The sequence below is a fragment of the Propithecus coquereli genome, unplaced genomic scaffold, assembly GCF_000956105.1.
Source record: "Propithecus coquereli isolate 6110/MARCELLA unplaced genomic scaffold, Pcoq_1.0 Scaffold28, whole genome shotgun sequence".
NCBI classification, from domain to species: domain Eukaryota; kingdom Metazoa; phylum Chordata; class Mammalia; order Primates; family Indriidae; genus Propithecus; species Propithecus coquereli.
Genome location: NW_012148396.1, coordinates 3,854,013 through 3,867,448, shown reverse-complemented (window position 1 = coordinate 3,867,448; position 13,436 = coordinate 3,854,013). Strand labels below are relative to the sequence as shown.

General features: G+C 44.7%; 1 protein-coding gene across 1 annotated transcript in view; it reads left to right on the top strand.

Annotated features, from left to right (window-relative positions):
- Window positions 1–13,436, top strand: part of ZFAT (zinc finger and AT hook domain containing) — a 168,794-nt gene that overhangs the window by 107,147 nt on the left and 48,211 nt on the right. The window contains exon 11 of the mRNA XM_012648151.1: window positions 11,408–11,546. Coding sequence (XP_012503605.1) covers window positions 11,408–11,546 — 139 coding nt within the window. The remainder of the gene's footprint in view (window positions 1–11,407; window positions 11,547–13,436) is intronic.

Sequence of the window (13,436 nt, the reverse complement as noted above, 5' to 3'; positions counted from 1 at the left end):
AACATGTTCTGGTTGTTTTGTTCCAGAAATCAAATCCAGGGAAGACCTCAGTTTGAGGAAGCTATCACTTCCTCCTTTTCTTTCCAGGCTGTGATTAGATGAAATTGCCTCCTGTGTCTCAGAAGTAACTGAGTTAAGTCTGGGAGGTAGACGAGCTCTGAATGCAAAAGTTCCCAAGAATTTGGGATCCTGCCCTCCCCCCAGCCCAGCAGCATACTTCTCAGGGTGACTTGGTGCTAGCTTGCATTTTAGGGGAGTGATGACCACCTCAGACGTTAATGAAAAAAAACTCCATCTTCCTGTCGGGTTTTCTCAGCTGCAGAAGTGCTGTCGTAAATCTTACAGGCATCCTATCACCGAAGCCCCGGGGAAGCGCTGGCGTGATCCAAGACCGTCTCTCCACCCATGTAACTTGATTTAAGTTTGGCAATGCCACAGTTGTAGTTAATATTTTCTCTAGGCCTGTCACTGGAATCCTTCGTTAGAAAGGAATTCCTACTGTAGTCTCTTTTTTGGGTATTTGGATTATGGTGGATATGTTAGAACATAGTTACAGTATCAGATGCAGTTTTTATCACATGGATGAAAGAAAATAAACCCAAAACTCACTTTGCATGTGTCGAGATAAATGTTGCTCCTGTCAGTGTTATTAATAATAGCTACCACTTGGGTGCTGTGTGTCATTCTGGGGATCTTATGTAAGTTCTGTGTGATCCTCATAAAAACCTTGTGAATGGGATCTCTGTCACATATTTACCCATTTGGTCTTCCATTTATTTTTGCTGTTTCGTTCGTTTTTTTACTTACTGTGAAATAGAATGTATTTCCAGAATATTGCATATAACATGAATGTGCGGTATGATGAATAATAATGAAGTGAACACTCGCACTTAGTGTGAAGTGGCCCTGCCCAGAAATGGACCATTGCTGTGGCACCTTCCTGAGCCCACCCCCTTCTCTGACCCAGGAGTGACCCCTATCCTGATTTCACTGATAATTTTTAATTTTCTTTATAGTTTTGCCATCCATGTATGCATCTAGAAATAAAGTAATTTAGCATTGCAAGTTTTTGAGCCTCATATTAACTATATATATATGTATTTATGTGTAGATTTTGTTTTGTGTATTTGTTTTGATCTGTGCTTCCTTTCTCAATATTGGTAACACTGATCAGTGTTCTTGCAGGTAGCTCTAGTTCATTCATTTCTTTGCAATACGGTATTCCATTGCGTGAAGCAGCACTCCACAGTGTGGACCTAGTGTGATGTATTTATCCATTTGATTGCACACGGGTGATTGGGTTCTTTCTGTTTTGTTGCTGTCATGGGCTCTGCTGCTATGCATTGTCTACCTGTGTCCCCGTGCTCTTGTCCACCAGTTTCTCCAGGGTAAGCACACCCACAAGGGACTTGCAGGATGTAGGATATGCATGTCTTCAGCATTACTAAGTGATGCCCGACTGGTTTCCACCGTGGTTGTACCAGTTTGCGGCTGCAGTATACAGGAGCTTCTGTTGGTCCACGTCTTGGTGTGAGCGTCCGGTATTGCCAGCCTGGTGGGCATGCTGTGGTCTTTCTATGCAGTTTGATTTTCACCTTCAGGATTGTTAATGAGACTGAGCCCTTTTTCATGTTTTTTGGCTGTTTGGATTTCTTTCTTTCTTTTTTTCTCCCTCCGTGCCTCCCATATTTCCTTCTGTCTTTCTAATAAAGTGTCTGTTCAACTATTTTCTCATCTTTCTGTTGGGTGATTTTGTCATTTTCTTATTTGTCTTCAGGAATTCTTTATATATTTTGAGTGTGGGTCATTTTTGGGTTATATATTACGAATGCAGTCTCTCTCCTGTGGTATTTCTTTGCTCTCTTTATAATGTCTTTTAAAATCCTTAAATTTAATGTGTTTTTTTTTTTTTTAATTTTATCTAGATTTTTAGGTGTTTGGCTTTGTTTCTTGTTGTTGTTATTGTTTGGAGGGTTTGCTGGCCTGACCACACAGGCATCATTAACAGAAAGAGGCAGCTGTTTTTGTCTTTTTCATTTAGCTACATAATTGCATTGGGGTGTCCACCTGTGCTGGACATGGCACTGGCTTCCAGGGAGGCACAGGTGAGTGTGTTCAGGTGTGGACTCTGCTCTCAGAGGGCTTGCAGCCTGGGGGTGGGTGGGGGACATGGGAATGCAGATGACAGCTGCCCCTTAGCAGGGTTAGTGAGGCAGCTTCACCAGGTGCTGAGGGGCCGAGGGAAAAGGACTCTTATATCTTCCTGGGGAGTTAGGGAGGGTTTCAGGGTGAAGGCGGGTGAGTAGCATGTAAGCTAAGACTCTTGAAGAATGAATAGGAGCTTGTCTGGTGAGCATTTCCACTTTTGGGAACTACAGACGGTGTAGAGAAATTTTTAGTAACTTGGGGATAAAGAAAATGTTGAAATCATCAAGTTTGTATCAAATCTGTGAAGCATAATAGTGTTGTCTTTTTTCAAAGCATAAGAGGAGGCGTTGTTTTAAGTGAGGAGGGTATATATTTATACGGTATACTCCCATAATTTCTGCTTTGGAGATCTAAGGCTTGATGCTTTGCTTGGAATGAATGGGTCAGCATTGAATCCAACTTGATCAGCTTGTTCATACAGACAAGTTTGGCTGATTTTCACAGTCGCATGACATGTTTCACTAAAATAACCATATCCCCTTCTTGCTTTGGTGTCATGCAGTATTGCAGTCAATAAATTCTTTCTTGAGGATATTGAGAGGAAGAGACACAGAGCCTGACCCAAGAAACTAAGTAGAAAGGAGCAATGTCAAAAGGGCAGAAATAGATATTTGCATAACACACCATGCAAGACCCACAGAGGGGCAGGAACAGCCTCCTGTGTTCCAAAGTTGTCTTAGAAGTTAGCTAAATAGAGAGTGAGGTGGGGAGTGTTCTTAATGAAAATGAAACAGCTTGAAAACGTGCATGGTGGCTGGAGGAGTGAGATAGTATGGAGTGAGCTCTTGTGCGCTACCTAGCATACACTTGCCTGGTATCACAGACAGGTGTGGGCAGGTCAACTGGGCCTTTGTACATCTTCCCTCTCTCTGTGCAGGGCCTAGCATGTGCCTGGCTGGTGTCACAGAGAGGTGTGGGCAGGTCATTTGGGCCTCTTTATAGGCCTAGAGCAGAACTGAAGGCTCTGAGCAGGGAGCTGATACAGACACTGGTTGTGGAGAGAATGGCAGGGTCAAGACTGAGTGAGGAGGGAAGTTAGGGGACTCAACTTTGGTCCAGGACACAGCTGCCTCATGGAAATCTGATGGGTGTTCTGGACAGAGGGAGAGTGAGGATGAGAAAGGATCCGTTGTGGTTAGAGCCTAGTGAGCGAGTGTGACCATGGAGAGGGATGTGGTCAGAGAGCTGGGCAGGCCCAGGCCAGGCAGGCCTTCCAGGAACAAAGTTACTGAGTGGCCCAGCCTTCAAGGACCTGGCAGCAGGAGGAAGGAGGTGAGATGTTAACGCTGTCCCCAGGCCTCCAGGCAGGAGGTGGTGAATGTGATCTGAGGGTCTAGTGGAAATTCCCGTGAGCGAGGAACCCACCCTGGTCTCAACTCCAGTTCCTGGCATAGTGCTTGGCACCTAATAGCTACTCAAGAAATACTTGATGAGTAAAGATAAGAGATTTAGTAGAAAGATATGGCAGCATGATTTGGCATTTAATTTTTACATCAGGTGATTTTATATCTTGTATATGTTTTTGTTAGGCATTTCCAGTGGATCTTGGCCCTGTGGTTGATCCTCCCCGAAGTCAGGCATTAGCAATAATTTCTCCACACCCTATTCTTCTTTCTGTTCCTCCTTCCTTTCCTTTTTCATTCTTCTTTTCCTTCTTTCCTTTTTTTTTTCTTCTTTCTCTTGTGGTGAGTAGATGAAGACTAACTGGCAATTGGCTTGTGTTCATTTTCTGTTGCTTATAACTGAGACTGGGTAATTTATAAAGAAAAGGAATTTATTTCTTACAGTTCTGGAGGCTGACAAGTCCCAGGTTGAGGGCGCTGCATCTGGTGAGGCCTCCTTGCTGGTGGGGACTCACATGGCCGAGTGCTGAGTGAGCTCATGTGCTAACTCAGGTCTCTCTTCCTCTTCTTGTAAAGCCACCAGTTCCCCTCCCACGATAACCCATTAATCCGTCAATCCATGAAAGGGTTAATCCATTCATGGGGGCAGAGCCCTCCTGATTCAGTCACCTCCTAAAGGCCCACCTCTCAATACTGCCACGATGGGATTTAAATTTCAGCATGGGTTTTGGAGGCACAAATAATCAAACCATAGTGTGGCTATATCCAAATATGAAGTCTGAGATGTTTCTAACTTCAGGCTATGTGAGGCAGTCCTAACAGTCTCGGCCAGAGTCCCTGCTGGGCCTGCGAGAACTGGCCCCTCTGTCCTCTGGTGCCAGCAGGCAGACCACTTGGTCCACTGACCACTGAGCACATTTTAATGAGCCTGAAAAAATGACTCTAAAACTATAGGAAAACTACAAAATCAAGATGAACAAGTGCTTAATTAAATGGCTACTGAACAGTGTTTAACTTCATGGTTAAATATAACATAAGCTTTTTATGACATTTGAAAACAATGTTTTAGGTTAGATTTTCTCACTTTTTTGGAATTTTCCAGTCTGCATGATGGCTGTTGAGAAATTACAGTATATGAGACTGATGGTTAGTGTTGCTAAATAGCTTAAAATCTCACATTATAAAAATCTTGTTAGTTCTGTTTACAGGAGTGAGTCTCAGTCAATATGTGGTCCTGGTAGTGTGGGTGGAACTTTCCAGAGCCTTCGAAGTGGGGGAAAGACCCTGCTGCCGGGCAGTGGGGATGGGCCTCAGGCTGCAGGCAGGCTCCTCGAGAGGGTCCCAGGCTGCATGAAGAGAAGAGCTTCACTAGGAGGGAAGGGAATGTTCTCGTCATGGGGGACATTGGGAGGATGCCCGGCAGGAGGTTTCTTGGAGCCTCAGATGATGACATTAACCAATGCAGATATACTCATGAACTGATTAAGTACCACAGTGAGGCTCCTGGTGTTTGTACTTCTCAAAGCACAGTCATACTCTGTGTTTTTGGCACCCCATTTAAGCCCAATCCAGGTGGGCAGGGAAGGTTTGTTTCCCGTTTCCTAGTTATGGAACCAAAGCAATGGAGTTTAATGACGTGGCCAGGGTGACCACGACCTGCTCCTGGTTCACTCATGCTGCTTTTCCCCACACTCCATGCTCGATGTGGGATACAGTCCTGTCATGGGGAAGCTCCCTCTGTGCTGTGAAGGTGTCAACGTTCTCATAACACTACTCTGTCAGCAGTGTCTGCAATGTCTTGTACCATCCAGTCCCCTTCATGTGGGTGGTAACGTTTATGTGACCTTTTTCTGCATTTGGATCCGAATTCACCTGGATATCAGTCAGTCACATGGTTAATTTCCTTCTGTGTCTTTCTCTGTCTCTGGGTCTCTCTCTTTGCATCAGCCAGGTGGTTAAACTCAGGTTAAAATCATGATTTATGACCTTAGGTTTCACCCACTGGTGTAATCCAGCTCCCGCTCCTTTGCCGTTTTCCTCCTCCATCCTCTGCAGAGAGCAGAGGGCTCATCAACAAAGGGGCAGGTCCACGTTTTGATCTCTGAGCCTTTTGATGTAGTTCCATAACCATAACGCCGTACTTGGGTGTATAAATTAGGCTGAGAAATCTTAGCTGGTGTTGGTGAGAGCCTTCCTCCTACTGTGAATGGGAAAAGCAACCTCTTCTTTTACCCAAAAGCCATCCTGTGCATTGTAATTGGTTGCCAGTGTCATGACCTTGAACATTACCTCATCACCAGCTTCTCATCTGTTTTAAAACATTCCTCTAAATCCCTTCCTTGATGCTGATGGGAAGTGAGATTGCTATAATGTAGTTAGATGTCTTTTAATCAAGTTTTTCAGAACCCAGTTTCACGTGTGTGACAGCACTTCCTGTCCTCTTCTGTTTTCTTTCTGTTGGAAGAACCAGAACAGTAAATTCTCAAATTGTAATAAAGTATATTTTACAAGAACATAAAGAATTTCAACCTCAACAAATTCAATCTCACTTTTTTTTTCAATTTGAGTCATGAATCTTTGGTGTACCTTATGAGAAAGACCCTTTGATGTCACATTCTGAAAAAACGAACGTGACCCAAAGCCCACCTAGTGCCACTTGTCTTCTCTCCTTGACTTGCTGAAGCCTGGCTTTTGTTTCTCTTGTGCTGCCGAACCTCCTCTTGGTGGCTCACCAGTGCTGCCCTCCTAATCGCTAGGTCCCGAGGACACTGGGGAGGCCTGTTGGTGTTGGATTTCTTAGTGCACTCAGCTCTTTTATCCCTCCGTCCCTGGAGGGCATTCTTCCTTAGGTCCTGTGTCTCCAGACCCCCTGATCCACCTGCTTTCCTTCTGTGTGGTCCTTTGAACTCATCTCCCTTCTCCTGCCTGCCCCTGTGGTCAAGGGTGCTGTTCCAATCCTGCCTGTCTTCTCACTTTACTTACTCTCTCCATGGCCGCATTCAATCTTAGGGCATTGGCCAGTTGTCAGTGCTCAGATCTGTATCTTCAGCCTAACTGTCCTCTGAGTTTTAGACTCATGTCTCCAGCCACTTTCTAGAGCCACCCTCCCAGCTGCCCAGAGTTCTAGAAACACACCCTCTTCCTCTATGCTGGTGGTCTTCTTCCTCCTCTGCCATCCATGCTGAAAACTTGGGAGTCGTCCTAGAGGCTCTCCATCTCCTCCCTCTCACATGTCATCCCAGCCAGCAGGCCTGGCTGATCTTACCCCCTCCATCTCTCTTCCTTTTCCCTGTTCTTCTTCTTCCCGTGTCTCATTGTAGGCCCTCAATATCTGTCGTCTGTACCACTGCAACAACTGTGTAATTGGTTCCCTGCATCCAGTCTCATCCTTTCACATTCACCCTCCTTTAACTTTCAGAGTTCTAAATATGAAGTTGGCCATGCCATTCTCCTGCCTGACACCTGCCGGTGGCTCCCATTGCCTGATGTCACTTTCCTGACCCAGCACACAGCACGCTGTGACCTCGCTGGTGTGAACCCTCATCTTATCTCCCTCCACAGCCCCTGCCTCATGGCAACAGTCTAGTAACTGCCTCCATCTCTCCCAGTCCACCATGGTGTTCCGAATTCTAGAATGTGATAGTTAAATCTGAGTTGCCTTGTGTCTGGGAGATCCAAGAATACCAAACCATACCCTTCCAGTGGGTCTTCAGGAGAAACTGATGCTCAGAAAATAATGGCCAATAGGAAACCAAATCATCTCTTTATTGTCAGCTGAGCCTGGCACATTTTGATACAAACCAAGTAGCCAGGCTAGGAGACTGTGAAACTTTGGGCAAGTTTCTTAACAATTCTGTGTCTGTAAAACAGGGACGATAACTGCACCTACCATATGAGGTTATTATGACACTTACAGGAATTAATTCATGTAAAATATTTAGAACTATCTGGCATTTGGTAGCTATTAGTAAAAATTAGAGAAAATTGTAATACGTACAATGTTAGATCTTATTACTTTGGTTAAGAACTCCAGTGCAACAGTGAATAATAGCTGCAACAGTGGGCTCCTTCTCTTGTTTTTTGATTCACTTTCTTTTTGGACTAAAATAAGAACTTTGATGTTTTGTTCCAGATGAGCTATGACGATATAGCCTGTTTATATCTTCCTCCTAACTCTTCGCCAGATTCTGCCCTGAAAGCTCTGAATAAATACCTTCTGTTTTGAGATCTAGTGTCATCTGCTCTTTACAAGTGTCCGACTTAGAAACCAGGTTTTCTGATTTAGTTTGCCCAGATAGCCTTTAATCTTTGGAGTTGATATTTAACTTTTAGAGAATCACAATTCTGCCTTGTTTGTCATTGTGTCCCCAGGGTCGGAGGACAATGCCTGACTCATAGTAAGAGGTCAGTAAATATATGCTTCATAAATGAAATCTCAAGACTTGCAATATCAATAATGGAGTCAGACTTTATGTCTAACAATGGCGTAGGGATGCCATTCACTCTCTCCTTGGTCTCTCTGCCCCTGCAACAGCCCCAGTGGAATTTCCTGCTGGCCTGTGGCAATGCCTCCGGGTCAGAACTTGTTTGGCTTGAAGAGCCCCAATGTGGCTCAGTTACCACAGTTCAGGAGAGAAGGTCCCAAGTAGGAGATGGGTGATAACTGATGTCATGTTAAGGTTCTAATGAGCCTGAGAAGCAGAGGCAAAACCAGTGAAGGAAAGAAGGAATTTATCTTTCTAACCCCCTGCACCGTTCCCCAGTGAACAGACTGCTAGGGCGAGTCTTGACCTTCCTACATCAAAGCAGAGGCTCAGTGGACTGTCAACTGAGATGCTATGGAAGAAAGTCTTCTATGGAGGGAAGATTCGTTTGAGCCAAGTGTCCCTTCCATCTTTGAGAATTGAAGGTTTTTGACAGAAATCAGTAGCTCAGAGATTGATTTCTCATTTGGGCTCACCTGTACAATTTTTGCTTACATGTTCATATTTTGGCATTTTTTTCCCCCTATTATTAGCAATTCTGCCAAGGAGTGGGCATAGGGCAGAAAAGGAGTTGAAACTCTCAGGCGGTGATTTATCTGCTTTGCCACAAGGATACAGTTGCCTCTCGAGTCTGAAGCTAGGTCTACAGGACCGTTTCTTATTTTCGTCACCCTTTCTCCTATTGCCTCGTTGCCCACAGGCTGCCCAGTGCTGGCAGCATATCATTTTTGGCTTTTCTTTTGGATTTCTGTGTAAATGCTAACATTCCAAAAATAGTATCATCATGATATTTACTTATTTAGAGATGAAAGCACTTGGAAATGGTTTACCTTTTATTTTAACTTGCAGTAATCCTATATTGGAATTTTAGACCTTTTGTTCTCTGCTCAGTAGATAGATGAGAAAGCCTGACTAATTCTGCCTTTGTGGCAGGCCCTTTTGTTTGATAAAGCCTTGTGGACCAAACCACAAGGATTCTCTTACTTGAAGGACTGAATATAGGAACGTAGCACATACAGTGTAGCACAAAGCATCCTGTAACCAAAGCATGGCCTTCGTGTAGGGCGAAGTCCCTGGGGAATGTTCCAAAGCAGGTTGGCTAACCGGATTAACTGCCCTGTGACTTTCTCTCCAATAATGGCCCTCCTGTGGGTAACAGCATTCCCTTTTTTGGCTGGGACGGCACATTCTCTGTGCTGGAGAGATAGCAGATGTTGAGGGCTGGGACATCTGGGGAGATTTCCCAGGAAGACTGGACAAGATGCAGTAATCAGCTGAACAGTAAGAGAGAAGGAAAAGCTGAGGATGACTGATGGACTGCTGTCTTTGAGGCCTAGCTGATTTTGCAGAAAGATGTGAGCCTGAAATTGCATGTGTTTATTTGAGGGGCCTACAGGGCATCCCTGCAAGGATACCTGGAAGGCAGTTGAAAATTCCTGTTTGTGACTCAGGAGAGAGGTCACAACTGAACATATAGTCCCAGCAATCAGCAATGCAAAACGATCATTGGAACCAGGACGGAAGAGCAAAGCAGGCCCAAGCCAGCATTAGCATTAGGCCTGGGAAGCAGATCTAGTAAATAAACCCAGAAAGTTGAGCCATGGCAGGAGGAGAACCTGGTGATGGCAGTGTGACAGTGTCACAGATGTCACCGTCGGAAGGGACAGGCAACCAAAGGAGATGGTGGGGAGGCATAAGGTCTGAGAAGGGAGACCTCCAGGAGTCGTTTGCAGGGAGATCTCGGAGGCCTGAAAAAGTGCAGTAACAGAGTGAAGGATATGGGCAGAAACTGCTCTTTGGGATGGGGGTGGACAAGGGGCCTACCAGAAAGTGTGACCAAAGGCAGGGGGCAAGGTGGAAGGTTTTCCTTTTCATTTTCATCCCTTCCTCCCTCCTCCTCTCTCTGTCTCTGTCTCTGAAGACTTCAGAACATTTGTAGACTTGAAAGGAAGAAACCATCGAAAGAGGAACTGATTAAAGCTTCAAAGATGAGAGGGCATTTTCCCGTTACTGGTGCACTTCACATTCAGACATTGCTGTCACTGGTTTAGCTCTTCTGGGCAATAGTGGTGAAAGGATTGAGGAATTGGGCAGTTGCGGAATCCAGGTAGTGTTTGAAGTCTTAATAGACGCAGTGGTACCTCAGTTCCCAGACACACAGCAGGAGTTGTGGCAAAATTGCTGCTAAAAATGATAAGAAACATTTTGTACGGCATCTTAGGTATCAATTTACATGCTATCATTTAATTCTCGTAACAACCGTACCAGGTAGGTGTGTTATCCTCTCTTCCTGATGTGAATAGATCAGTACTAAGAAATTTCATGACTTGTCTGAGGTTCCGTCGTTGGTCGGGGCCAGAGGTGTGGTTGGACTTGTTGCATCTGGATCCCCTGTCCCTTCCAGAGCATTGCTGCTGTTGTGGGCTGCTCGGTGACCTTCTGCTCCTGCTGGGCTGGGAGGCTGCTGGGTTACCAAACAGGCCTTGGATGCCCCTGGGACACTGTCAGAATCACAGGACATGTGGTCTAGGAGGGCACTCTAATTGCTTCCTGACCAGGCGCACGAGTCCAGATATGACGATGATCCGGACGCACATCCGTCGCCCAGCCAATGGCCAGGTCTCACTGGGCTCCCCAGGAGGCCTGAGCAGGTGCTCCTCTCCACTCCCCACTTTTTATGAGGCCCTTGAAGCAGGAGGACAGACAAGGCTGTGTGACCCATTCGTGGCCTTATCCTGAAAGAGCCTTGTCTTTCACAGTGGGAGTGGGAAATAGATTTTACCAGGTGGACATCCCTAATGGTTGACCTTTGTGTACACAAGTAAATACTGTGGAGGAAGTCATTTAGCCAAAGAACAAATACAGTCATGTGTCTCTTAACGATGGGGATGTGTCCTGAGAAACGAGTTGTTAGGCGATTTTGTCATTGTGCAAACACCATAGAGTGTGCTTACACAAACCTAGGTGGTATAGCCTATAGCCTGCTACACACCTGGGCTGCATGTACGGCCTGTTGCTCTAATCACTGTCATACATTCGGTCCATCGTTGAACAAAATGTTGTTTTGTAGTGTGTGACTGTATCAGGGGATTAATTGTAATGGGAAGCTACTTTTAATGGCATTCACTTAAAAAAAGGTAATAGATCGCTATATTGCTGTTTTTGTTTTCTTCTTGAACAAGAGCTGTACATTCTGGGGTGAATGAAAGACTCAGCTTTCCTGCCCCAGTGGTTTTCCCTAGAACACACCACAGGTGATGGGGCCAGTTCATTGCAGTCTCTAGGGGCCTCAGGTACTCAGCAGGTGGGGACGCAGTGAAGGCAGACGATTGGGGCTCACACCCTCCTAACCCCTCCTCCTCATCCCTGCAGCCTTTCCGCTGTGCCCACTGCCCTTACTCCTGCAACATATCTGGCTCTCTGAAGCGGCACTACAACAGGAAGCACCCCGACGAGGAGTACGCCAACGCCGGCACCGGGGAGCTAGCGGCAGAAGTGCTCATTCAGCAAGGTAGGCCAGGTGCTGGCACGCCGGGGTCCTGCCCGTTTCCTTCCCGCCCAAGTCCCCACCGAAAGGGCTGCTGCCATCCTGCAGTTCAGTCCTAATGTGAGAAAGTTTTGGTTTTATTCATTCCTCGTCATCCTTGTTGCCATCACTGTCCTCCTCATTATTATTTATCAGCATTTCTTATTGCCTGGTTAAGATTATAACAACTGTAATAGAAATCTAAAATGACAGAAGTAAAACTTTACCCACAAATTCTACTACCCTCCCAACGAGGTTCATTTATCTGCAGTACCTGCTATTTTTTGTCCATGCACGAAGTTTGCATAGATGAAAGTGCAGGGTTTTCTTTCCTTACTTAACATTGATTAACAGGAACATTTTGTTTTCCTTGGTTATAGTGTCTTCCTAATTATAATTTCTAAGAGCTTTTTGCAATGCAACATTGAATGGAAGTACTTTATTTTAACGATTCTGTTATTGAACATTATGGAGTTCCTAGATTTTTCTTCTCTTGCAGTTATAACTAATGCTATTGCAAGCATACCTATAGGTGAACTTCTTTGGATTGTCTAAAAATATTTACTGAATACTCAGATTGCTTATTCATCCTGCAAAGAAAAAACATTGTAGAACCTTTAAACTAATGAGAATTGATGAAAACCTCTAGTATCATTAAAAGTTTGGGTTTTGGGTTTTTTCTTTTTTTTTGCTTTTTTCAATAAATAATCACATATTCCCTCTTGAGAGGGCTTAGCTCCTGTGCTGTTACCATACAGAGAAATGTGGTTATATTTATATCCACTTCTTGATAATTCAACTAAAAAATGATCGTGGCATACAGTGTGTTAGTTGCTACTCTTTCCTAAACCCTGTGACTATTTGAAGCTGAAGACAGTTTTGGAAATCTGCCCCCAGTAAACAGAGATGTGAGATTGTCAACTGCCGCATCTGGGGGTGCTCAGAGTTTTTGATCCAGCGAGAAGCTCTGCTTGCTGTAATAGCCATGAAGTGCATCTTAATGTAAAACAAATGAATTGACTATATCCTTCAGCACTTTCAGCGACAGGGCTGATGCACAGAAATAGATGAGCAGCACAGAAAACTCAGGATAATTTTAAATCCATCCATCTGGGGTAATGGTGAACGTGTGCCTTTTGTTTTCTTAATGACAGTTTTATGGAGGTGGGGAGCAGGATGGGGTAGTAGAGAGTACTCTGGTGCGAATCTTCATTCTTCTTTAACTGTGCCGTCTTGGGCAAATTATCTCACCTCTCCCTGCAGGCCCTTCACCTGCAGGATGGGGTTGATGGCAGCCATCATCATGGATGATGAGAGAATGCACGCATGCAATACATCTTCCTTCCTTTCTTTTATATATATATTTTTTCCTTAGAATATCTAAGGCTTCTGGAGCCATTGCATTATTTTTTACAACCCCCATGTCCCAGAATCACAGAGGGGAGAATGGATTGGCTTAGAATCCCAGTAAATAACTGGAATTGTAGGCCAGAGATTCGTTTTCATATCCTTTACCCTCTTGGGTTGGATTGGCAGGAAATAGACATTTACTGTGGCTGTTGGGACAGGCATGGGGATCTGATTGATGATGCTATCATTGTCCTGTGCTTCCAAACTTTCATCATTGCCTTGCAAAAAAATGTGCTGAGGTTGAACTGTTTCATGCCCTAAGTTTTCAGTTAACTTTTTAAGACTTTCTGTAATCAATTGGCATTACCTGACAGGGTCTGGGTTTTATATTTGATTTTTACAGGAGTGTTTTTGACCTTCTTCTTTCAGATGCATACACACACACACACACACACACACACACACACACACGCATCCCTCGAGATCTATGGGGCATTGGATCCAGGATCCCACAGATCCCAAAAC